A 26,932-nucleotide genomic window follows, 5' to 3' on the forward strand; every position below is an offset into this window, starting at 1 on the left:
GCTTCCAACAATTGGCTCAACACCAAAACTCCAACAGCCATCTCTGCCAATACTGCAGCTCACAACAGCTGCAAAAGAATCAAGTCCTAGTCAGACTTTGAAAGGATGAAATGCTGCAAACTCACATCCTACCAAATGGCAGTCACTCCTTCTGGTCACATGCAAAGGTCAATGGGTACAACTTCTGCCCAACCTGGTTCCCACCACTTTCGCATTCCAATAGTACTATAGTTACCTCAAATAAAGACAAGGCCAACTTACTAATATTACTCTTCTCTTCAAATTCCTGCATTGATGACCACAGCAAAGTTCCCTCCACTCCACAAAGAACTACCCCATGATTTTTCAATTGGTTGTCAAACTGAAAATCTTAAGTTCAGATTTTCAGTTTGACAACTAATTGTTGTTCTTTGAGTTTTTCTTTGGCAATTTTTCTCAGCCCCTCCTCAAGTATGATTGCATCAATTTTATGTGGAACATTTAATAGAGAAATTCAACCTATAATTCTCATATTCAGATTCATTCTCCTTTTTATAGATGGGACATATGAGAGCTCTACTCCATTTATCTGGAATTTGACCTACCTTCTGACAAGTCCCTCTGAATTATGCAGTGTAGCAGCTGTAAAACTTTTATACCTCCATATTTGAGCATTTCTGGTCAGATGTCACCTATTCCAGCTGCCTTTCCATATTTTAGACTTTAATAGCTTTTTATACCTCAATTATTGATATGTACTTCTGTTTGAATTTCTCTAACATTTTCTGATGCTGTTCTGTCACTGCTTGTTTTGTTTAACCGTCTTTCAAAGTAATTACTCCAGATATAAAATATTCATATCTTCAGTTTTCATGTCAACTTTATCTTTGATTTCTTTTACAGTAGTATTTTTTATTCTATTTCTAAGCCTTTTCAATAGCTTTCAGAACATTTTGCCACCTTTCTGATATTTTTCTTCTGTATCCTACAAAAATCTGCTGATGATTTGTTTAGATACTTATACACATAGCTTAATCTTTCATTTTTCTCTACATTATTTTAGGGCATCTGCTGACATATTTGCTAGAAGTTTTCAGTGTGCTTGCTTCTTTTTCCCAGACTGCTTAAGTTCTTGTGCCCACCATTGTAGTGTTTATTTTTTTTTTTTTATCCTTGTAGATAACTTTGCCACACATCTTCCTAGATGAATCAATGAATATTTTCTTCAGTTTACACAGACTCTAGGGTTGATTCTTGTTTTCAGACTATTTTCATTTTTTTCTAAACTTCCATATAGCTTAATCTACAGTTTACCTGCAAAAGTGGCTAAAAAAAGCTTACATATTGTTCTTTTCAATGAGATATTCATTTCTGTATCTCCTGAGTAGAAATCCAGCAGGTACTTACCATTAAATCAATCTAATTTTCAGGCTCATTTTCAGTAGTGGTCTTTACTGAAAATGGACTGATATATAAAACGAAATTGAGATATTTCTGGAAGATCAAAAACAAATACCTGTCCAGTTAAAGCAAACTTGCATTCCATTCAGGAAACACTGTAAATCAATTGCACATTAGTAATGTGAGTAGACTAAAGATTAGATAATTTGGAAAATCTGCTCTAGAGATCAAACATGGAATGTTTTCATCAAGTACTTCAAGTTCTCCAGTAAGGAGGGTAGTGGTAACAAAGAGGGGAAAGAAATTTATCTACCACCTAAAAATATTAAAAAAAAAAAAAAAAGTCTAGCATCTATTTTTCAAAATACTTAATGATTACAAGAAAAATGGAATATTAAATTGTCACCTCTTTCTTCCTGAGTAGGTCTATTGGTAGATGTATCACTAGGCGAAGTTTCCTGCGATGCCTGAGATTCTGGAGGGGCAACTTGGGGAATGCCCTGTAGGTAGTCATTAAAAAGCATTTTACAATTTAAAATTACTTATAACAGTCAGTTCACTACTGTCTAATAATCATCTAATAAGTGAGCTCAAAAATTAAGTGGGAACACAATTATTATTAGTCAAATTTTACTTTGGTAAAAGTTAATAGTTTTATAAGTACACACACACACACACACAGATACAAATGTAAAATGAAAAGGAAAATGGGACGGGGGGGGGGAGTTTCCACTCCCAACTTGCTTATTGCACAAGAGTTTAGAAAGCAAACTAAACATCTTTGTGCTTTAGTGATAACAATGGCTGTATAAAAGCTGTTCAATAACATGTAAGTTTTCACATAATGCAGATTTCTGATTTTGACACCTGTCAAAATGAGAAACCTGCTTACTAAAAAACTTACATGTTTATTTGTACCATTAAATTGGCAAAATATTAAATCAATTATCTTATTTTGCTGAAATGTTTCTTTCATTTTTTTCTCCATGATATTTATATTATAAGCACTACTGGCACTTTTAAATAGACCAAAAGATCAATGTTGCCAAGCTAGAAAATATCTGGCTGTGTGGCAGTGATGACCTCGACCTTTAACTGTCATACAAATAATGTGCCCATAGATGGATTCAGTCAAAGTGGAAAAAAAAGTATCTCCTTGACATTCCTGGATACTGCAATTAAACATGAGCAAATTGTTAGTTCCCTATCCTTTAATGTCTACTGTAGATTTGATTATTCATGATGGGATGATGTTACAGTTGCTTCCATCCCCCACCCATAGCAGAAATCGATCACTGTCAAACCTTTCAAGTGAGCCCATTAGTTCCACATGTTCATGTCTATTGCCATGCTACTACACATTATCTCAGTGCTGTGCAACAGCACAAAAGGTCTGAGTCATTATCCACTGTCTCAACGAGTCTATGTGAAAATATGAATCCTACAGAAATAACAAATGGCTAAAGCTCATAAACTCATCAAACTATCCTTTACTTGAAACCTCCAAAAACAGATTTCCCTCTTTCTTTGGAAGAAAAAGGAAATCTAACTTAATTCAACATGGTGTATCTGGTTTGACCAAATGTGTCCTCAATGCACATTACAGATGAACAAAGAAATCAAGTGCTGCATAGTTATAGTCTTATAGTGAATTTCCTTTGGAACAGTACTGATGCCTTTTGATACTGGATGGGACTTGGTATGTGTCACAGTGAATGAGTGAGTTCACTGTAATGGCATTTTCTATAGTGAGAGAGAAGTGCAAATGTACATTTAAATGTTGATTTTAGGGTCTGCTAAATACACAAAATTATCCAGATTCAAAGACGAATTAGGAACCTACAGAATGATTTGAATAAACTACAAGTGTGGCAAAGTAATACACTTTGGCATGAGATATCCAAATGGCATATTATACTGGTGGGGTTATGTTTAGAGCAACTGATAAGTAGCTTGGAACTAAGGTGGATAGAAATTTGAAGTTCAAAGATCACATAGCAAATCTCTCTCAGAGGATAACTGCAGTCCTAAAAAGGAACACTGACATGCAAGGATAATCTTATGATGCCTCTTTACAAGGCCTTGATACAACTGCATCTGGATTGCTGTGTGCAGATTTGGTCTTCTGGTTTCAAGAGGACCAAGTCGTGAAAAAGGTGAAAAGAAGTGCTATAAAGATTATATCAAAATTATGAAATGTAGATTATGAGGACATATGGAGATTATGTGGATGAAGATGCTGGAAAAGGTGTGATACAATAGAGGCCTATAAATGTCTGAAAGGATGTTATAAGATATTGGTTGATGAAATTTTTCATTATACAGAAGGTGCAGAGAGAACAAGTAGGCAACTGTGGAAGTTAAGACAGAAGAGAATACCAAAAGAGTTGAAACAATGCTATCCTTATTATAGTTATCAGTCTCTTTTCAACAATATACAAAATTTTTACAAAAATGATTAGCAACAGAATACGAAACAGATTAGATTTTTTCCAACCTCCAGAACAATCAGAATTAAGAAAAAATTACAGCACCATTGATCATATTATATATATAAGACATATAATTGAAAAGACAAATGAATACCAAAGTTCTTAGGTCTAGCATTCATTGTTTTTGAAAAGGCATTCGATTCAATTTCAACATTAGCTATTTTAGAAGACCTTAAAAATCAAGGAATTGAAAAATCTTATACTGATATAGTCATATATATAAAAATTCAACAGCATCTTTAAAATCAGGAACAGATATGAAATTTTCGATAAGAAAAGGAGATGCCATTCTACCTAAATTATTTATAGCAGTCCTAGAAGAAATTTTTAAAAACCTGGATTTGAAAAATAGAGAAATTATGGTAAATGGGAAATAACTAAATCATTGATTTGCTAATGATATTGTTCTTTTAGGAAACAACAAAAGTAAAAAGAAAGGACTAAATATAAACAAAGACAAACTTACAACAAAAATAATATACATTACCAAAAAGTCAGTACAAATGGAACACCAGGAAATTGATATAGTAACCTCTATTACCTAGGACAAACGATAACAGTAGAGAGTGACCATGAAGCACTTAATGGAAACATCCCAATCTGCTTTAAAAAAAAATATTTGACAGTTGTATACTTCCATTCACGACATATAGAAAAACATGATCTTTGATTAAAAAATTGACCAACAAGTTGAGAATTACCCAGAGGAAAATGGAAAGATCATTACTCAGTATTACTATTCTAAATAGAATAGCGCAATACTTGGGTCAGAGCTCAAACTAGGATGAGAGATTTAACAGCCATTAAAAGATCCAAATGGAATTGCAAGAAATAACAGTCAAAAATGGACAAAGTTGATATCAGAATGGTATATCCTAGAGATGGAAAGAGAAAGTGGAAGGATAGGATTAAACAGATGGCAGGAACTCAGTGGCACAGAAAAGTTCAAGATAGGAATGAATGAGGGACTTTGGAGAAGGCCTTTGTCCAGCATTGGGTAGAAAATGGCTGATGATGACGAGTTAAAAATGGAGTAAGAGCCATTTTTTCCATTAGAGAGAAGCAAGTGAGTGTAATAGTTTGCACTGTTCAAGGGGATGCATGCATCTACTGTGAATGAGTTTAAGAGATATTGTATTGGATGGCATGGGTGATGTATGGCCTTCCCTGGAGGAGACTGATAATTTATTATTAGAGAATATGTTGGGTAAGCAACCAATTAGGACAGTTTTTCCAGTTGGACTAAGCTTTGTATAATGGTCAAAAGAAAAGTAATGCAAAGGCCAAAGAGAAAACCTAAATTTCTAGATGCCAAAAAACTAATGTCTGTAAGCTCTGATATGGCTAATGATGAAATACAATTCAATGTCTAAATCATTCCAATAAAATAAAATATATCCTACCTATTAATAAAACAATCCATAATCTGTTTGCTAAGAATGAAAATAATAGCAATCAAGACAATATTTGTCCAGATAACTTTATTTAAGATGGCAACAGAGTATTTAAGAAGCATTGTATTGTGCATAAGAAACATAGCACAATAAAGAAAAATACTCAAAAGGAAGTCAACTAGGTATTATATATAAGAATTGAAAGAAACTGACTCTCAAAGTGCAAAACATAGAAAACACATGAGATAGTAAAAAAAGCAACTGTCATACTTAAATTGGAATACCACGAGCATTTTGTCAAGCTTTGCTTTGTATATAATATATTACACAAACGAGAAACTTTTTTTTTTAAATTATTAAACACATTTTTACTTACACAAATGCAATAAGCATACAGTTGGAACAAAAATTATGAAATGTAAACTTTCAATAATAAAAAAGAGGCTTGATGAGATGAATGAACTGTTTCTGTTGGGAAGAAATTAAGAGAAATCCAGTTCTATCTTTATTATTTTTCCTAGACAATGTTTAAAGATGAGTGATATCTCAGAATGTATATTGTACATTTTACAACACTGATATTGCATGACTTACAAAAACTGCTTTCAAATATGCTGAAGAAAACAAATTTTAGCATTCAAATTTTAAGTAAACTTCAAAAAAGTTTACTTAAAAAAAAAAAATCATCAGCAGAATCTTAAGTATGATAAAAACAAGAACAAAGCTTCACAACTTAAAAAAATATACAAGGTATTTCAAAAAGAATGACCCGATTTCAAATAATTATATTTAATAATGAAAATGTGGTACAGTTACAAAATAAATTACCAAGTATGAAGTAAGGCCTAAAGTTTCACTCAATCATATCAAACTCTGGGCCAAGGCCGTTCATATGGTGCAAGTCGCATTCATTTGTGGTTCATGGTTGCAGAGATATATAATTTTCAAATCGGGACATTCTTTTTGAAACACTCTGTATTATGCAGTTCATTATGTTTTTTTTTCTTGTTGTTGTTTTGTTTCTTTCATTATTTCTTTAAAGAGATGTAAAATTTAACTGATAAAGAATAGTGTCACAGATATACAGGCTACCATATTTCAAACCAAGCTACTGCACATGGAGTATCAGAGTGAAATTAAACTTTCCATTCGGAGTTTGCAATGAGGATAAAATCGAACCATGCAACCTTTTTTCCATGCAATCTGTATTTCCCAAGGTTCCAGCAGTGCCGCACCGTGGGTAGGAGGCGCCCTTGTGCAAAACGTTTTCAGTGCCCCCATAATATAAGTTTCCATGAAACATTTTCGCGAAAAATTTTACTTTGTTAGAAGTACAAAACAGTTTTATATGCATACATAAGAATAAATTTTATATTTATTCTTATGTATGCGTATATTTATAAGAAAGAATAAATATATTTATTCTTATATTTATGTATATTTATAAGAATAAATTATATATATATATATATATATATATATATATTCTAATTTTATGCTCACGCATAGACCTACACTTTTTACCATGTAAGCATTCGGAACCGAAATCCTACGGAATAGGTTGGTTACTCCTTATTCCTGGAGGTATCCTATGAATGTAGCATGTTTGTTCACAGGGCCAATTTGCAGGATGAAAAACCTCAGATAAACTGGGGGGGGACCCTGCTGCCCATGCCAAAAACCAGCTAACTTGGCTGTGGAAGATCCTTGGGCTCCTCACGTTGTCGACAGAAATCGAACCCAGGACACCCCTTCCCCAGGCATATGGTTGCGAAGCGCATAGCCACTAGGCTAACCATGCAGAACTTTTTTCAATTCAAGAAATAAATTATGTCCACTCTTATCTAGCTTTAATAGGAAATGAGAGGGCACAATTTATTGTTTTGTTTAAGGAATCGTCTTAACTACGTAATAATATTTCTTTTTATATTAAAATAAAAGTAACTTTTATACTTTTATTTTAATAACAAATGTACTTTTGTTTATATATACATAAACAAAAATTACTTTTATTTTAATATAAAAAGAAATAATTGCATAAAGATAATTTGGAGATATGCTTTTAACTATATAACAATTAGGATAAATGTAGATTTATTTTACATATTCATCCGTCTTGCTTTAGTAGCCACAAAATTTTTAATATCTTTAATGTCTAATGAATCCATACTATTATTTTCAATTGATATAACTGATAAATCTGTTAGATGCTCTCTCCAGACATTGTTGACCGCAAATCATTTTTTATTAATTTCAGTTTTGAAAAACTTCTTTCCCCTGATGCTACGGATATTGATAATGTTAAATAAATACGCACTACAATTGCAGCATTCGGAAACGTGTCGGTCAATTTATTTTCGTCTATATAATTTAAAACACACTGAAGAGCCGATTCTTTTTTAATAAAACATTGCAAAGTTTTTAATTCCTCAAATAAAGTCATACCATCAATATCACGATTGTCGCTCAGTTTTAAGTGCAAATCTTCACAATGTTTCATTAAATCTTCATTGCTCCAATCTTAATTTGCTAACATCTCTTATAACTTTAAAGTCCTCGTTATGTTGTTTTAGGAGTATGAATCTTTCCATGACTGAAGTTATTGTCGTGTCTAAAATCGCGAAGAAAAAATTTATTTTAAGATATTGTTTAGGATCATGCATTTTTGTTTTTGTTATTTTGCGAATGTCTTGAAAAATAGGATCAATATTAAGATCGTTTGCTACTTCTTTTGCAGTTCTAATAATATTTTCAAAATATTGGTCTGTTCGGCGAGTATTTAATTCTTGTATAACTTAATCAAGATTTTCTGTAATTTTTCCTATATCAAATGTCAGATTCTGCATTATTTTGCTTGCAACATTTACGAGACTTAAGATTTCATTCCAAACATCAACAGAGCAAATAAATTTAAACGAATAAATCTTTGAAATTAAGTTGTCTGCCTGAACTCTAGAATCGATATCTTTGGTTTCATCTTTCATAATAACAAAAATAGGTTGTAAATTTCCTGATATTATTTTTAAGTGGCAACAAAAATAACAGTAAGGTTTACCAAATTTGCAGAACAATGTTACTGTTTTGGTCACAATCACACATCCAAAAAAGGCAAAGCACGGTGTAAGAATGAATTCATGATCTGTATTAACTAATAATTTCCACTAAAAATATAATAAACAAACGAGAATATTTATACAATTTTTGCTGAGTTGATGCTTACTCTGTGAAATTATAATAAAACTGGTGATGTATTAAGTTAAAAATATTGTTAGATTATTAAGAATTCATAATAATTTTACTGATTTTAAATTTCATTTTATTGCATTAACTATAATTTGTAATTGTGTAATTTATATAGTTTGATATAGTTCAAGAATAAGAAAATTTATATATATATATTTTTTATTATTTCCCATGGTGAAATGGCACCCCTCATCTTCGAGCGCCCTTGTGCGGGGCACAATCTGCACAACCGCACAGTGTGGCCCTGGGTTCCAGTACCTGCATATTTTTAAAAACACTGGCATACCCCTCCCTCCATCAGGAAAAGGCAATTTGGGAGAATTATATATTTTCTTCAAACACGAATAATTATAAACATTTTTATTTTTGAACATTTGCATTACAATATATTAAACACACACGAGAAACTTTTTTTTTTTAAATTACTAAACACATTTTTACTTACACAAATGCAATAAGCATACTGTTAGAACAAAAATTATGAAATGTAAACTTTTAACAATGAAAAGAGTTTAATGAGATGAATGAACTGTTTCTGTTGGGAAGAAGTGAAGAGAAATTCAGTTCTGTTTGTTGTTTTTAGCTAATACAACTTGTAACACAAACACAGTTTAACACAAAAACATGTATAAATGTACACATGGAGTGATGAAACAATCACCAAGGATCATTTACAATTAAGATATAAATGATTTCAAAATTTAGTAGATTTCTCACTGCATGGTTTGAACTATTTAAATTTACACTTTCAATGCAAACAGTTCCAAGCCCATACATGTATTGCAATCATGCTGTCAACCGATGCAGCCCTGCCAGTGGTCAGTCAATACATGCCATGAGGTATTTTCTTTAAAGCAACCTTTAGATTTTTTTAGTCAATGAGAAATAAATTACAGAAGAGACTGACACTTTTTTTTTTTTTTATGTTGGGCCCATACACAGGAGGTTGGTTGGTTGGTCAACCTATAGTACATTAGTACCGTGTATGGGTAGTGGATTGGGAAAGGAGGAATTTGTTTACATTTGATTTGAATGACTAAGTTTTATTCCTTGAGAAACACAGCACGTGGGAGACTGTTCCACAGTGCAGCAGTTGCAGGGATGAAGGAAGAGGAAAAGAAACTTGTTCTGTTTGTTTCTAGGTGTACTGTGAAGGGATGTTGTGCAGCAGCTACACTTGTTCCAATGAACTTAGTACTGGGCGAGGGAATTATTGATGTTATTTCAGATGAGCATTTCACATCGAAATGCTTGTAGAGTAAACATACTGTAGACCATATGTCTGTGAAAGTGAGGGGAGAGAGTTGGTAAGGGATGGATCATTGATAAGTCTAATTGCTCTCCTCTGTATTGAATTGAGCATTTTGAGAGAGCTTTTAGGAGCCCCACCCCATATATGGGAGCAATATTCAATAGTTGGGCGGATTTGCGACTTGTATAATGTTAATAGCTGTTCGGGGGGGGTGAAGTAATGTCTTAACGAAAGAGAAATCCTAGTTTTTTTTGAGGCTGAGGATGCAATATTTGAGATATGTTTATGCCATGAGAGGTTTGATGTGAGAGTGATTCCAAGGAGTGAGATCTCAAACTGTCTGGATAATTTGGGTATCGTCAAAAAGGATACTGGGAAAAAATGTTTCTTTTTTATGGAAAAGAGTACAGAACTGGGTTTTATCGGAATTGAAATTTATGAGGTTATCCGAACCCCATTGTAGGATGGCTTGGAGATTGGAGTTGAGGGTGGTTGATGTTCTGTAGGTTGAGGTGAGCTGTGTAGGGTAAGGCTTATCAAATGCAAGCGAGGAGTGTAGTGTGCTGTCGTCTGCAAAACTGTGTATTGGGTTGGAGGTCAATTGCAGTAGGTCATTGATATAAAGCAGGAAGAGGGTTGGTGAGAGGACAGAACGTTGTGGGACCCCAGCATTAATTGAGTGATGAGAGGATAGGGAGCAGTCCATCATGACACATAGTGCGCGTCCATACAGAAAACTGGCAATCCACCTACAGAAGTCCTGGGTCAGACCAAATGATGGTAGTTTTCCTAGTAGGCCTTCATGCCAGACCTGGTCAAAGGCTTTGGAGATATCTAATGCAACCACTTGAGAATTGCCAAACCTCTCCATAGCATTTGTCCAGAGATGGGTGACATATGTGAATAGATCTCCTGTTGACCAGCAGTGGCAGAATCCATACTGGCAGTCATTTATTTGGCGAGTATCGTCAAGATAGTGTAGGAGTCGGGAATTGATGAGTTTTTCCATTACCTTTGAGAGGACTGAGGTAAGCGAGATAGGGTGGTAATTGGCTGGCAGCGACTTGTCACCCTTCTTGGGAATGGGCTGATTATAGGCCAATTTCCAGTTTGTGGGGTAGATTCCAGTGGGATAGGAGAGTATTATATAGGTGACATAAGATAGGGGGTCAGTTCTGGAGCAAACTTTCAGAACAATTGGGGGAATGCCATCAGGGCAAGGAGACTTTGTGTCTAATTTGGATCAACATTTTTCTGATCTCATCCTGGCAAAAGGATATAGGGGGCATTGTATGTTGTGTGTCTGGAATGGTTGGGAGACATTTACCATCATCAGTTATGCATGCATTTGAAGCAAAGTATGAGGCCAGAAGATTGGCTTTTTCTGTGGGTGATGCAGTAGAGCCATCGGAGTGGGAATAGTGTTGGACAGAAGTTACGGCCAATTGCTTTGGCGAGAGACCAAAAGGCTCAGCTACCATTTTCCTGCTTTTTGCTCTTTCGAACTCTGTTTTGGATGTGTTGATTGTTTTTTTGCATCTATTATGGGCTTCAGTGTAAGCCTTGAAGGAGGATGAGGTTCTTGATTTTAGCCAGTTGTGGTATGTCTGGTGTTCCATCTCTACAGCCTTGGCACATCTTTTGGAGAACCAGGGTTTCATTTGAGAGTGGCAGTTCAGAGTGCTGTGTAGAATGTATGTATTCATGCCAGTGAGGATTACTTTGGTAACAAGCTCGGTGCATATGTTTGGGTTGGAAGGCTGGAATCAATAGTCAAACCATGGGAATGTGGCATAGAAACGGCTTCCCACTTGGCACTGTTATAGTGCCAAATTACTCTTGTATGAGAGTGTCTATGTAAATGTTGCATGTGCAGACACCTCCCTCGGGGCAAAAGTTTGGAAGGTTAAGATTTGAGTGCTGGTGCTGGGGGGGGGGGGGGGGGGGAGATTTGAGTTTCTGCCAGGAAGAGTAGGTGGGGTTTTGTAGACTGTAGGCGGTAGTGGACACTATATTCAGGTTGGAGTTTAGGCCTAGGCCACGGATGTTGGTGAAGTGGATGTGTAGGTTTTTGTGAATCATATGTTGGACCGCATGGATCTTGCACATTTCCTATGCGGTGCCTGCATGTTGGTTCTCCATGGTAGCTGCTAGTGGCATCACTTGGTTTTTTCACCAGTTTATCTTGTCAGTAATCAATGGACCAACTGTTGTCACCATTTCGACGTATTTCTTCGATTTGTCTTCGAAGTTGGCGTCTTTGTTCTCTTTGTGCAAATGATAGGTCTGGTTGTGCACATATGCACAATTGGGGACAGGTGTCCTTGAACTTGTTGTTGATCACTGTTATTATTTTTGATGTGCTTGTCGGCGTGTCATAAGTCACTTTTACTAGGTACGGAAAGTTCGTATCGTCCTTCCTTTTATTTATAGGCCCGAAACGATATTCTTCGGCTAGTTTGTTGATGTCCTCTTGTAATAATTTTCCGTTGGGAAGTTCAAAATGATGCCGTTGAGTTTTTTGTGTTTAGCCTCCATTGCACTGGTTTTCAATTTGTTCAAGCTTAGCTTCAACTGCACATATTTTGCCGGTATAAGTTTCATTTAAAGCATTGATGTGCTGTTTGAGGTTTTCGACATATTTACCTATGTTCAGAAGTTGTTTTAACGAAGGAAGGCACAGAGAACAGAAGAATGGCTGGTTAAGTTCGATAAGTAGCTTATGCGCAGCTTCGTCTATTTTCGTGCAGCCAGCGGCAACAGAACTCTCGGTATATGCCTTTTTTTTTTTTTGTCTGCGACACCGGTTTTGTAGCAGCGACACATAATAGGTTTCTTGGTGGCGGTCGACTGCATTGTGCTGTAACACACGTGATGCTCGTTCGCCGTTGGCTGTTGCTGCCGCCATGTTTGCTGCATACAGTAGGCATCGTGAGCACTTACACGTGGCTGTTTTTGAATTGGAAGGATAGCTGTTTTAATACACTATAAGTACTTACAGGTTGTACTGAAGTATTCCGCTGTTCAATACCCGCTGTTGGGTTTCCGTTTGATGGTTAATTTCGATGGAAAACACTCGCAAATACGGGAAATTAGGGAGCACAATCTTGTAGTAGCTTATTCACTAAATTATCTGCAACAATACACAGATAAAAATATAAAAATAAAAAGTGCCTTGTACCCCCCTAAAGACTTTTCAGGTACCTCTGCAGATACACAATACCATACTTTGGGAAATAGTGCTCTAGCCGAATCTAAAGTGTAATTTTGACCTGGTTGTTGACTATAATAAACATCTGTGCAATACAGCAATCTTAATCGTCTTTAATTTTGTTTCAGACATCTAGATGCACATGGTTAGTGTAAGCACTCCTCATGGGAGAGAATCCTGATTGGATAGTATAGCACCATGATTGATGTTTTGAAGTTCTTAGATAAAAGAACTTTGTTTAATGTTACAACATAATATTAAAAAGATATTCTTAAAGATCAAAAATTGAATTGCTTGAAAGATTGTTTTTCGATGCTTTAAAAAAGGGGGAGATCACGTATGAGGCTTACCCACAACCTTCAACTGGAAAAAAACAGACTCAACATTAAAAGTGAGAAACAGATATACATAAGCTAATCTTATGATAGTTTCAAGTTCACACCACATACATAATAACAAGAAACTGCTTCTCCCTGCTATAAACAGAAATGTGCCATATGGACAGACAACAGTAGAATCTATAATGTACTGTCATTAAGTAGAAAGTTTCATAGCTTCAATACCTTAGAAAAGATGACATGGACAATAACAGAGCAAAGACAACTAAAATTAATTCTTCTGGTTCCCATCTGCCATACGGCCGCAGGAGGGTAGCTAAATGCTACCATTCTAGGGAGAGATGATTATGAGCAAGGTGGTTTCCCATTGCCTTCCTTGCCGTAAGTATTTATGACTGTAACCTGTGTGTTCACGGGGCCGGTTTGCCTGCTTGCGGGATGAAAAACCCCAGATAAACTGGCGGAAAAAACCCTGCTGCCCACGCCCAAGACCGGCTAACTTGACTATGGCTGAGGAAGATCCTTAAGCTCCTCACGTCGTGGACGGGAATCGAACCTAGGACACTCCTTCCCCAGGCATATGGTTGCAAAGCGCAAAGCCACTAGGCTAACCGCGCGGACTTAATAAATTAAAATTAATAAATTAAGGTAAATCTCAATATTTTCACCTTATAAGCAGCACACAAGATACAAAACATAAGAACGTAATTTTTAAAGAAAATATGTTGGTCAAAACAGCTGCTCTGATAGCATTACTTACTGAAAGGAGATACTCTACAGCTCTGTCAGGATTATTAAAGCTTGCTCTAAGAGCCCTCTCTACCTGTTCTCTTCCATAGCCCATTTCCATTATCTGTTGAACCATTCTTTGATAATCATCTCCAAGAAGAAGAGCAGATTCAGCAGATGAGATATTTGGGATACTAAAGGAACAATTAGGAAATAATATGTGTAAATAGGTGTGAATTCAGATTTCTCAGAGTAAGTTTTTTTTTTTTTTTGAGAAATATTTATGAAATGAGCACTATGTCGAAATAACTTGGAATACCACCTGTTTATAATTAAACTCTGATATGCACATTCCTGTCATCATATGGAGCACATATTACTATAATATGTGCTCCATATGATGACAAATATACATATATTGAAATAAGTGTATATCACTATTTCAAAAGTCAACTGCAAACCCATATCCTACCAATGACACGTGGATAATACTTTGAAAACATATTATCATACAATACCATATCTATTAAATTGGCTACTGTATTGTATTACAGTAGACTTCATTATCCAAAGCTAACTGCAGGCAAACATTAACTAATGGAAAATGAGGGTGCTGGCTTAGATAAGAAATGCAAGAAACATCAGCAATCAAAAGGTGCTTAAAAAGGTGATATGGAAATCTTTGCAGTCCATGGAAGCAACCAACCAGAGTTCAGAGTCTAGAAGTTCAAGTTAGCAGTAAGACTATATATATAAAGAAAAGAATATCAATCCTAGCAATCAAACATGACTCATCTCAATGGACTAGTCATGAAGTCCACAATGTACTGTAATGAATGATGCAACTCCTTTTTCCAATCCAATGGGAAGTTTGGGGGAAGGAGATGACTGATGTCTTATACATGAAGTTTGATGGCAGAATGCAAAACCTTGAAACATTTCCACTGGTATGAACTCGAACTTTTGGCTGTAATAACTGGAAAGATGAATGCTGACTCATATACATCTTCTGTAATAATGCTTCCAACATTGTTGCAGCTGTACAGAACAGACCATCTCTTTCAACATGACTTTGCCATATACTACAGGTGCATTGTGAGTGACATGCTTGAAAAAAAAATGCAGAAAAACTAAACTTACTCACATAGTACTGATGAAAACAGAGAACAATATGAAAAACTGGAATGCCAAGCACAGATTTATCAATTAGACCAGTACATCAAGCATGGTATGTTGACTAGTGATCATGCTGAAAGAAGAATGATTCAAAACCAGACTCATCACAAGCTGGTGGAGGGCACAAGGTACTGAGGTGTGCGCAATTTAAGTTTTGCACAAGTATAGCAGTCCCAATACTTATTTCAACATAAGTGTATATTATTAAATTTGTTTTAGAAATTAAATATATTAGTAGTAAGAGTAACATGTGCACTGATAATTTTGCAACCATTTCAAAACAAATATAACTTAGCAATTGCAGATATCTTAAAAAAAAAAAAAAAGAAGAAGAAATCAAAAGCAGAGATCAAAAGGAGGTCCTAGAGGAGCTATCCTGTTGTTCAATGCCTTATCAATGGGATAATTATATCCTCCTCCTCCTCCAAGCTATTGGTTCTTTAATCCTAAACTGTCCTTGGGCCTCCATCAAAATGAGTGTGCCTACAGATTAAGATACTATCCAATGAACTTTGACAATGCATTTGGTGACTCGGAGAGGAGTTGTTAGCCATCTAGTCCTGAAACTTTATTGGACACAATTTATGACAATGATATGAAGCATTCTTAACATATCACTTAAACATAACATCTTTTAATACACATTAATGTCGTAAATAATTCAGTGAAAATGTTTACATTTTTGTAATGCTCTCTCTATAGTCCTTCAATTCTTTCACACTCTGAAATTCCATCCTTATGTTCATAGCAAATGCAATCATACCAAATATGCAAAAGACTGTTTGGATTTACAGCCAAAGCAACTAAGGCTACGAGGCCAGCATAATGTGTCTAAACTACATGTTGTTCTTGTTCAATTCAGTTTGCCTCTTATGCAAGATGAAAAGCCCAAGTTTCTGAGGGCAAACCCTGCTACCTCCAAGGTCTAAATTAGTCTGGGTAGTGACCTTTTCTGAATGCATTGCAACATACACATCGAAAAGGAAGTGTGCTTTGCATTATGATAAAGCAACTGATGTGAAGTCAACAGCCTCTATATACAAGTAGTCTAGTCATGAAGATACTTCATGTGCAAACTTACTTTGCTTACACTTAAATAAAGGATTAAACAAGAACACAATTTCTTGTCAAATATAATTTAGCTCCACTCTAATCATTCAAATTAAATCTTCTAAACAAGCCTTTTGAATTATGTAGCATAAGCATTATAAAACTTTTCTACCCCCATATTTTATTTTACCATTTCTGGCTAGATATCTCTTACTGCTGTTCTTTTTACCCCCCCCCAGGGAGGTCAGTGTAGTATTGTGGAAATGGCATTTGCATCCATATAGTGATGCCCGATGAAAAATTTCTCCAAGTTCAATTCTAGTTGCCAACTAGAGGAACTCTTTCTAGCCTTTCTTTGACCAGTTCCCAATCTAGCCCATCTCTGGCACAGGCAAGTGGGTTTTTCCTCCTAGAAACTCGGGTTTCTTGTCCTGTAAACTCTAGAAAAATCGATTATAGAACCTACATTATTTCAGATAATTATAAATTGCATTAGGGTTAAAGACCATGAGATGACAGTACTTGTTTGCCTCCCTTCACCTGATGACATTTCAAGTTAGTGATAATCTTGATCCAGCTATTTCTGATCAGCTGTAGTAGAACTTAACTGATCCCCAGACTCCAAAAGTTAGATGGGGCTAAATGGCCTTGCATACTCCCTATAGAGAATGAAAGGCATTAGCATATTTTTATTTTAGCAGTTTTTCCCTACCTCAGGTACTTACATACATACTCCTAATTGTAGTTCTCTTGAGTATTTTTTACCACTATTCTATGACTGCTAATCTCACTTAACAGACTGCAAAAATCTCGCCACAAAAGCATCAAAGTAGTGTCAGTCTTGGTCTATGACTATGGAGAATTGGTTTCCTTCTAGGTGCTCTGTTGTTTGGAATTATGGCCAAAGCAACTAAGGCTATAAAAACAGTACAATGTGTTCATTCTGCATGTTATTTTGGTCAGTTTCTTTCTTGTTTTATGAGATGACAAATCTGAGTTCCAAGGGGGGGGGAAGTCACCTCCACATATGACTGGTTAACTCACATTCAGATGAAAAGCTTTTTTATGAAAGTTCTAGACAAGATTCAAACCCATGACTTTCCAACCAAAGAGCATTGTCAATACCAAACAGAATGCTGAGGCTTCTGGATGCTTTATTTTTCTGTGAGCATAAATGCAACCTTGAAACACATTTACTTAGTAGTTACATCTCCTATTCATGATTAAAATGAATTTGGGATTTCATACCATTGCTACCATAAGATGGATTTAAGTTTTGCATTACAAATGTTATATTATAAAAAAAACACATCAAAATCTTAAACATTATGGTTAATTAAAATAAATAAGTTAAAATTAATAATGATGGATTTATAACAGACTTTGGAATCTTACAAGTAAAATATTCGAAAGAAATTTTTCATAAGTATAATCTCAACAATTGAAAATTGCACTACCTGTGCTGTTGAATAGAAGTACTATAACATAACTGTTTAAAACAAAGCTTGTTTCTTATGAATATTAAGACATAACAATTTATTAGAATCAAATTTATTCATACTCCCTGTTGTTGTCTTCAACTGCAATTGTTACATTCTGCTGATCAGGTGAGGTTTCAGTGGTTTTGGATTTTTCATCACTGACAGGAGCAGCAGCAGCTACTGTAGAAGTACTTCCTGGAGTATTAGGATTACTTGTGTCACTTACTTCACCCTGTTCATCACCAGAGCCTTTAGGCTGAAAGGATGGAAACAAATGCACAAAAATATTGTAATTATTATTATTATTTTAAAATATAATTTATAAAATTAAGCACTCCATGGCTAAATATTAGACATTCTTATGCTATATGGAATCTGCAAAGATCCCACTATCACAGTAAAACTAGATTGGCCAGTAAAAGCAGTTCTCAGATCACTACTTGCTAAGAGATGGCACCAAACAATATCTCCAATAGTGTGATTAAAAAACATCTTCATTGAGAATATGGCTGGAAGTAGTTGATCAAAATAAGACAGATGAAGGATCATTAAACGTCCAAAAGACATGCTCAAACCAGTCAAATCAATGTGGTATACAACCACAAGCTACAAAGAACTATTGTCACAAATGGGATACGACAAAAGACAAACATTGCAGATATGTCTATCCAACAACAGCAAGCAACTACAAAGATGGGAAGAGAAACTGTCAATGGAGAGAGATATGGGGGGTAAGCATGATGAATCCAGCTTCCTGTAATTTTGTGTGGAAAGACAAGGGCAACAACAGAAAGTCTTGGATCCAGCATACTTGACCATGCAAGTCATCTGGGGGAGGGATGTTTTTCTGACAATTCTGAAGTTTCTTGACATTATTCCAAGGACTAAATAGATGGTATAGCCTACCTAAATATGTCAACTAAGTACACCAATTTATAATTGTTCATGAATAGTTATAGAAACAGGAAAGAAGGAAAAACATAATATATGCCACTTTTGAGACAAAAACAGTAAGAGAATGTATAAGAGTAAAGAGAATGAATGTGAAATGAATAAAACTTGAAACCAAAGACAGAAACACATTCCTTTCAGGTGGTTTTGGAGACCAAAATGGAAATGAACACTGTGGAAGTGAATATGAAAGGCTCTGGAAGAAATCACATAATCTATTACTTTTTGCTTGTATTTTCATGGTTGCTGTTTGAGTTGAAATTAAAAGATGACATGGAATATACAATAACCTAAATCCTATTGCAAACTGTGGCCTCGATAGAGCTCTCTTTCCCTCACACCATTACCCGATCCCTCCAGGCACACCTGGTAAATTAGTAGCAGCAAGGCTATTCACTAGCTGATCTGGAAGCTTACTAAGTGTTACCAGTAGCCAGGAAGTATACTATGTAGTAGCCACCTTGCAAAATAAGCATTTTAAAGGCTGTACTCTCTAAAATAAATTCAGATCTCTAATGTCTGATAATTCTGAAAACACTCATTTTGCATGCTGAAAGAAATTAGGAAAAGTAAACTGGATCTATGCTCTGGAGTCCAAACACAGTTGTAGCAAGGCTATACGCATAATAAAACTCATTTACCACTTAATAGTAGTTAGTCACCTTTGTAAACCTTGTGAATTGATTTCTCCAACTATCTGATAGTTGGTCCTAAGACAGTCTGTCAGGAATGAGATAGCCTTTATCTAAGAAAGACTTGTATGAACAAACAACTTCCTGCATACAGCAATTCACTGAAGAATTTAATGAAGGCTGTTCCCAACCCATATCTCACTGAACTATGTGCAGAGAATTGAAGAGGATTGGCAGTCACATGCCTATATGTGAAACTACTGATTTCTGCGAAGAACTCTAAAGTTTGTCTACAGTGGCATCAGGAACACCATGACTGGAAACAAGTCATGTGATCCGTCAAGTCATATTGGACACCTTATTCTGTACCGACAATAGACAGAAAATTTGGCAGGAGCCCCCACGAAGCAATGAACCCAGTTTGCTTGGTACGCACATATCAAGGTTCAGTCTGAAGTATATATAGGCCAGCATGTATAAATAACTGGAAGAGCTCCACAGAGTCCTTTAAGGAATGCAGAGAACTCATCAGTGTGTAATGTAGCATGGCGTGGGATATGTTCTGTTGGTATAGAACAGGTTCCCTGATATTTCTGGAATGTTCTCCAAGGAATAGCTGAACAATGTTGCCAATCAAGTCCATACTACAATGTTAATTTTCTAACCAGCAGGTGATGACGGTTTCGTGGATGACACTGCTGCAGTCCATCACACAAGAATTGTTCAGCAGCCACTCCTAGATCAGAAATACAAATCCAAGAGCAAAGTCCTCTTAGTCAAATACGAGTCAGTTAAACACCTGGTATGTTATAGACATAGATGCAATCCATGCAAACCACATATATGCCATAATTTGGGCTAAAATAAGTCCAACATGGTATTAAATAAAAATTTCTACTTCAGTGGCCAGAACATATAAATAACTCGAAGATCTTCACATAGTCCTTTAAGGAATGCACAGAACTGACCAGTGTTTCTGATCTAATGTCCAATTCTTGTCTTTTGTTGTGAGAGTTGTATTCCGTATTGTCTCAAACCAAAGGACTAAAAGCAGGGCACAACCTGGTGAAAAAAAATCATGCACACTATTAGAGAACCAAGGCAAGCAGCAAAGAGTAGAACAAACTTTAGCAAAACTCAATAAGTACCATCAATGTAAGAAGTATTCATGAAAATGTGGAACAGGCAGAAGAATTCAAGAGTTCTCAGATATATAAAGAAATATCATTAACATAATTGGCATTAATGAAATAAAGAAAGAACATAAGCAAGCGAGATTCTTACAAGTAACTACGGGATTATAATATTCAAGCAACAACAATCGGGGAAAGAAACAGCTATAGTATTCAACACTAGAAAAACCCACACAAGGATAATCTTGAAAAGCAGACAATCTTAAGTAGAATGATGTGAGCAAACATCCAAATTGAGAATTGGAGAATGAGAAATGTGACTATGACCACAGAGAAGGTTCTAAGTGGATAATTTTTTTTTTTTTTTTTTTTTGTCATTAAAAAGCAGCTGACAAAAAAGTCCATATCAAAGATCTAAACACCAGAGTAGAAACTGAATATCAGACATCCAGAAATGTGTTGGGAAAATATGAAGAAAAGAGCAAAACTAATGATAAGTAGCTACAAGATTTCTGTCCAGGACATGGAGTAGTCATTACTAATACTACGCTCCATCTTAAAAAGGTGCACAAATTTAACATGGAGAGAAAACATAAAATAAAGTTTAATTGACCACGTTATTGTTGATAGCAATATCTTCATACTGATTCAAGGTACAACAGTACACAGGGGTTCTGATCACCATTTAGTTTGGAGCAGAATAAAAATAATTTTAAAAATGTACAAAACTAATGAACAACTAGCAGCTTTCAGATGTGAACTGTTGACTTAAATATACAAGTATTATTCAGGAAAAAATGAGTTTGAAAACAAAAATCAAGCTTGTTGATTCATTCTCAGACAACAAAGAAAACCGATGCAACTGAGAGAAGTCATGTGAAATATGCAAGAATAAAAAAAATCAAAACTCTATAATAAAACTCTCAAAAAAAAGCATTATTGAAAGCTCCTAGCAAGTTAGACATCTGCAGAGAATATAGAGAAAAATGGTAAAAAGTGAAACAATGTACAAAAGTACCTTAACAAAAGTAATGAGAAAACTGGCAAGAATAGAGAAAATATCAAGAAAGATGGTAAAATGTTCTGGAGGCTATTGAAAAAAAAAACTTAAAAATAGAGGAAATAATACTTCTACAGTATTCTTTCCTCTATTTCTATAGAAGAAGCTATTCTTCTACAGAATAGCTTCCAGAACAATTAGATTATAACTGTGACATGAAACCTGAAGACATATATTCTAGATGTCTGCAGTATTATCTTTATTACATGATACCTCCAAGGACTCATCATGGGAGGGTACTCCACTGCACACACTCATCATTTTCACTACACAATACTATTACTATCAATACACCATGGCATCTACTGCCTGCCACCAATAGTTTTTTTTTTATTTTTTGTTGTTGTTTTGTTTGTTTTTGTCTGAAAATTGCCTGTGTTCTCTTGGCTAATTTGCATGTAGATGGGATTCAAAATCCAAATTTCCAGGAGGCAAAAACCCTGATACCTCTATGAGATTGGCCAAAACCTTCAGTTGGAAAAGTCCATATAAAGATTATTCTCATCATGACAATAATCAAATTCAGATTTTCACCAACTGAAGGATGCAATGTCCCATTTTCTTCCAAATGTGCTAAGAAGCACTTATTTGAAAGACGAATAAAACAAGTTCCATTTGTTTTACAAATTAACTTTTAACTTCTCATTCAGTAACAGAACAGAACAGTGATAAAACATTCAAGAGAAATGCATCAGGAGTACATATCAATAACTGAATTAGAAAAGTAAAGTAAAAAGTAAAGTAAATGCCACTATAATGAATTTACTTGCTGACAAAGTAGTTCGAAGTTTGCCCAAGTAAGATGTCTTAAGTACAATGCTATGATAAAAGAAATTCACTTTACCAAACTATTTCTGTGATCCCTAGAAGGTCGTTATAGCAAAAAGTCGACAGAGTGTTACAGTGACCACACACTGAATAATTCATAAGTCATAGTCAAAGATCAAATTCTGGATGATTGGAGCATTCAGGATTCCTCAAATAAAAAGTAGATTACTATTCATACTTATTTATAAAAAGAGAAATGAAATGTGAGAATTACAAAGGAATTTTTTCTCTGGTAGAAAAGTAAAATAAGAAGTAAAGTAAATGCCACTATAATGAATTTACTCGCTGACAAAGTGGTTTGAAGTTTCAGATAAAATTTATGCAAGAATAATACTTAAATATGTAATCAGCAGTTATAAATGAAGTACAAGATGATTTGATGTAAATCAAAAGGTGTCTGCAACCTCTAATTTGATCTATATAGATCATATTATAGAGAAAGTGGCATTAATCCTCATATCAAAATTGGAGGTGTTCATCTAAGAACTTTACACAGATGATATACTCTTAAATCCTGTACAGGTCAGGATTCCTCAGCTAAACTGAACAACTGCTGCTACAAATTCAGCATGAAATCAGCAATAAGACAAAACTGAAAATAGATAACAGAATAAGCAATTCTGGTTATGGTGTGATGTCAGTGGAATAAAGTTATATGAAATATGCAAGACATTAGCCAAAATGCTATGCTATCATTCAGTAATGTTAGTAGAGCTAATCTCGCGTGAGATGGTCACTTAAATAGGATGGGAAAGGATAGGTTGCAAAGCAAGTGATACCAGCATGGTAGAAAAAATAAAATAAATAAAACCAGAGGAAGCTCATGATCTGGTTGACTGATTAACACCAAAATAAGATACGACAATACTGGAAGACCAGTTTGGAAGGAAACTCAACAGGAATTGAATACAGTAATTACCAGTTATCTAACCCTTCAATTATTAGAAGTGAGTTCAGAAGTGCTATTATATAGTGCTCTACAGAAGTCAGTGGAGGGGACCTTCCAGTGATGGTACTGACCCTTTTCATTCTTCCTCTTTTTCTTTGCTCTACTTCACCCGAGTCTTTTTCACTATCCTTTTCCCAGACCACCATCACTGGGATCCAATGCCCTGCCGCTGTGCGGTGCAACTCATGGACATCAGGAAAGGGGGATCCTGGTAGTCTTGCACTATTTTGGCCCCTGCATCAACAAGACGGGTGGTCCTGGATGGCCCAGCCAGGATCAATCGGCTAGTGGGCTTGCCTGCAAGGGTCAACAGTGTTACAGCAAGTCTCTCACCCCATGGTGAGAGGCCTACCCACTCATATTCTGCAATTGATTTTACAATCTGTTCCCATTCCATTCTTCCACTGCTCATGTGGGACGTTGAAGAGAACATATACGGAAGTGAGCACTTTCCTGTTCTTTGTACAATGTCTTCACAGGAACCATATTCACCCACATGGATATCTATATAGAAAATAGACCAGGCGGACTGGAACACTTTCTCTCATCTTGCAAAATTTAATGCTGATGCCATAGTCAAATCAATGAAGTTGTAAAATATATAACAGAATGCATTGTCCAGGCAGCAACAACCTCCATACCAAAAAACATCATCTCGATTTCCAGTCTATAAAGGCCTTGGTGGAACCCAGAATGTCGGGCAGCCAAAAAAGATCAACACAGAGCATGGAGCATATTTTGTAGATACCCCACCACATCAAATTTAATAACTTTCAAGCATGCTCGAGCCAAAACACATTTTGTAAGACAGAGTCAAAAACAATCATGGATCCAATTTGTTACATCAATTAATCAAATGACCAGTCCAAAAATTGTATGGGATAAAATCAGGAAAATGAAAGGCAGATATAGTAAACATTGTTTGTCCACCTTAGACCAGTGGTCTCTGAAGTGTGGTACGCGAGTCGATACGTCAAAAAAAGTTTTATAATGATAGGAAAATAATTAAAGAAAAAGAATATTACTTTCTTTCATCAATTAAACATATATCTAATATAGACAAAGACATTATAAAGATCCTGTAAACTTAAATTTGCGAGTAGCGCACATTGGGCAACTTTGCACACACATAATCATCCATGGCAAAGCTGTCATGTTTTTTAAAACTAGGGAGTAAATCTCTTACTTCTTATCATTGCCACTGTTTGTAGAGCATCCCAGTATTGACAAGTCCAACAATGACGATAAGTGGTTATTAATACTATGCTACCTAGCTGATATTTTTGAAAAAGTAAACATGCTTAATTTGTCTCTTCAAGGAAAAGGTAACATTTTAACAATGAATGAGAAAATGACCACATTTCGAAAGAAAATGGTGCTGTGGAGAGAGAAATTTGAAAAGGGATGTTTAGAAATGTTTCCATCTTTATCTGATTTCGTTACAGAAAATAACGTAAATGTAAAACAAAACAAAGTCTAATATCTGCACATTTAAAAAGTTTAGAGACATATTTTTGTAACTTATTCACAGATCTTCCTGGCGAAGAATTTCAATGGATTTTATACCCATTTGCAGAAAATGTAAAAATTGACCACCTTCCGATTATTTTTCAAGAGCAATTAATTGACATTAGATACAACACAACTTTGAAAAACAAATTTCAACAGAAATTTCTTCACAATTGGTGGATGGGACTGAAGTCCGAGTATAGCAATTTAGTAAACACGGCAAATGATGCCCTCCTACTGTTTGGTTCTACTTATTTATGTGAGGTATCATTTTCTGTAATGACAGGCATTAAAACCAAATATCGAAATAAATTAAACTTGGAACCAGACCTTTGTATCGTAGTATCAGAAGCCATCAAACCAGAATTTCAAGAAATTATGAAAGAAATGCAAGGCCATTGTTCACATTAAATATTGTAATAAATATGTTTGTAAGTGGTTAATAATAAAAATAATGTAAAAATATCTAGCTTTTTTAATTATTATATGATGATACAAGGCATACTTCCTCTTTATAATACTTATTACAATAGATTTTTGCTCAATCAATTGGGGATACGCGCTATTTATTTTTTCTGTCTTGGGGGTGCACGATCAAAAAAGTTTGGAGACCACTGCCTTAGACTATAATGGAAGTGTTCTTGCTGATCCCAAAGCTATTGCAGATACTTTTGCTAAAATCTCAGCAACAGCTTCATATTCTCCAGAATTTTTAATACTGAAAGAACTGCAAGAGAAACAAAGGCTTAATTTTTCTACCAAACATTCTTCAGCCATTTTTCAAGGAGGAACTAAAAAGAGCTCTCCTACAATCTCACCCTAGTGCAGTAGGACCTGATGATATCAATTATGAAATGTTAAAACATCTAGCATCATCTTCTCTTATTATACAATAGAATACTTGCAGAGGAAGAGTTTCCAATTTCTTGGCATAAGTCAATTGTCACTGCTATCCCAAAACCAGGAAAAGATCCAACACAAGCAAATAATTATTGACCCACTGCTCTGACCAGCTGTCTTTGTAAGATACTAGAGAAAATGGTTAATGCCAGACTTCTCTGGTATTTAGAAAGCAACAGTCTTCTTTCCAATACACAATGTGGTTTCCGTAGCCATCGATCAACTTTAGACCATTTAGTTTGGTTAGAAACTTGTATAAGAGATGCGTTTCTGAAGCAAGAACATCTTGTCTGTTTTTTTTTTTTTTGACATGGAAAAAGCTTATAAACAACTGGAGATATGGCATATTAAAAGACCTCTATAACCTAGGTCTCAAAGGACACCTCCCTATATTTATTAAAACCTTTCTGTCCAGGCAAACTTTCCAAGTCAGAATGGAAAGTACGCTATCTCAACCATATCTTCATGAACAAGGTGTTCCCCAAGGCTCTGTCTTAAGTGTAATCCTTTTTGCTATTAAAATCAACTCAATCATTGAACAGCTTCCTCCCACTGTAGACAATGCTCTATATGTTGATGACTTCACAATTTACTGTCATTCACGTAACATGAGGGTAAATGAAAGACAACTTCAGTAAGCAATTGATCACGTCTCTCTGTGGGCTCTTAATAATGGGTTTAGGTTTTCAACAGAAAAAAAAGTGTCTGTGTACACTTCTATCGAAAATGCACTCATTACCCAGATCCTGAACTAAGAATGGGACCTACATTCCACCTATAATTATTCCAGTAACTACAGAAACCAAGTTCTTGGGACTCATTTTTGACAGAAAACTCACATTTCTAGCACACATTCGTCAACTAAGAGAAAAGTGCAAAAGAACTTTGAACCTCCTTCGCACTCTATCCTCTACTGGATGGAGTGCTGATCGAGCTTCGTTGCTCCATCTTCATCATGCACTTATACGTTCAAAGCTGGATTATGGGTCCCAAGTCTATGGTTCGGCAAGACAGCGTAACCTACGATGGTTGGATTCCATCCATCATCAGGGTATACAGATAGCTACTGGTGCCTTTTGCACCTCACCCACTCCAAGTCTCTATGTAGAAGCAAATGAACCGGGTCTATCACTTCGACGGAATCGTCTCTTAATTACACTCTAAAAATAAAATCTCTCCCACATCACTCTACATGGAATAGTATCTTCTCTCTGCATTGGGAAG

At 35.4% G+C, this 26,932-nt stretch overlaps 1 protein-coding gene across 1 annotated transcript in view; it reads right to left on the reverse strand.

Annotated features, from left to right (window-relative positions):
- Positions 1-26,932, reverse strand: part of LOC150108622 (lysine-specific demethylase RAD23A-like) — a 120,942-nt gene that overhangs the window by 20,786 nt on the left and 73,224 nt on the right. Inside the window, exons 4-6 of the mRNA XM_090390892.1 lie at positions 17,827-18,002; positions 14,071-14,233; positions 1,787-1,880 (exon numbers count right to left, since the gene is read on the reverse strand). Of these exons, the coding sequence (XP_090247018.1) occupies positions 1,787-1,880; positions 14,071-14,233; positions 17,827-18,002 (433 nt within the window). The remainder of the gene's footprint in view (positions 1-1,786; positions 1,881-14,070; positions 14,234-17,826; positions 18,003-26,932) is intronic.

The sequence above is a fragment of the Typopeltis vanoorti genome, chromosome 3 (assembly GCF_054136105.1).
Source record: "Typopeltis vanoorti isolate ZY-2024b chromosome 3, IOZ_Tvanoo_1.0, whole genome shotgun sequence".
NCBI lineage: Eukaryota > Metazoa > Arthropoda > Arachnida > Uropygi > Thelyphonidae > Typopeltis > Typopeltis vanoorti.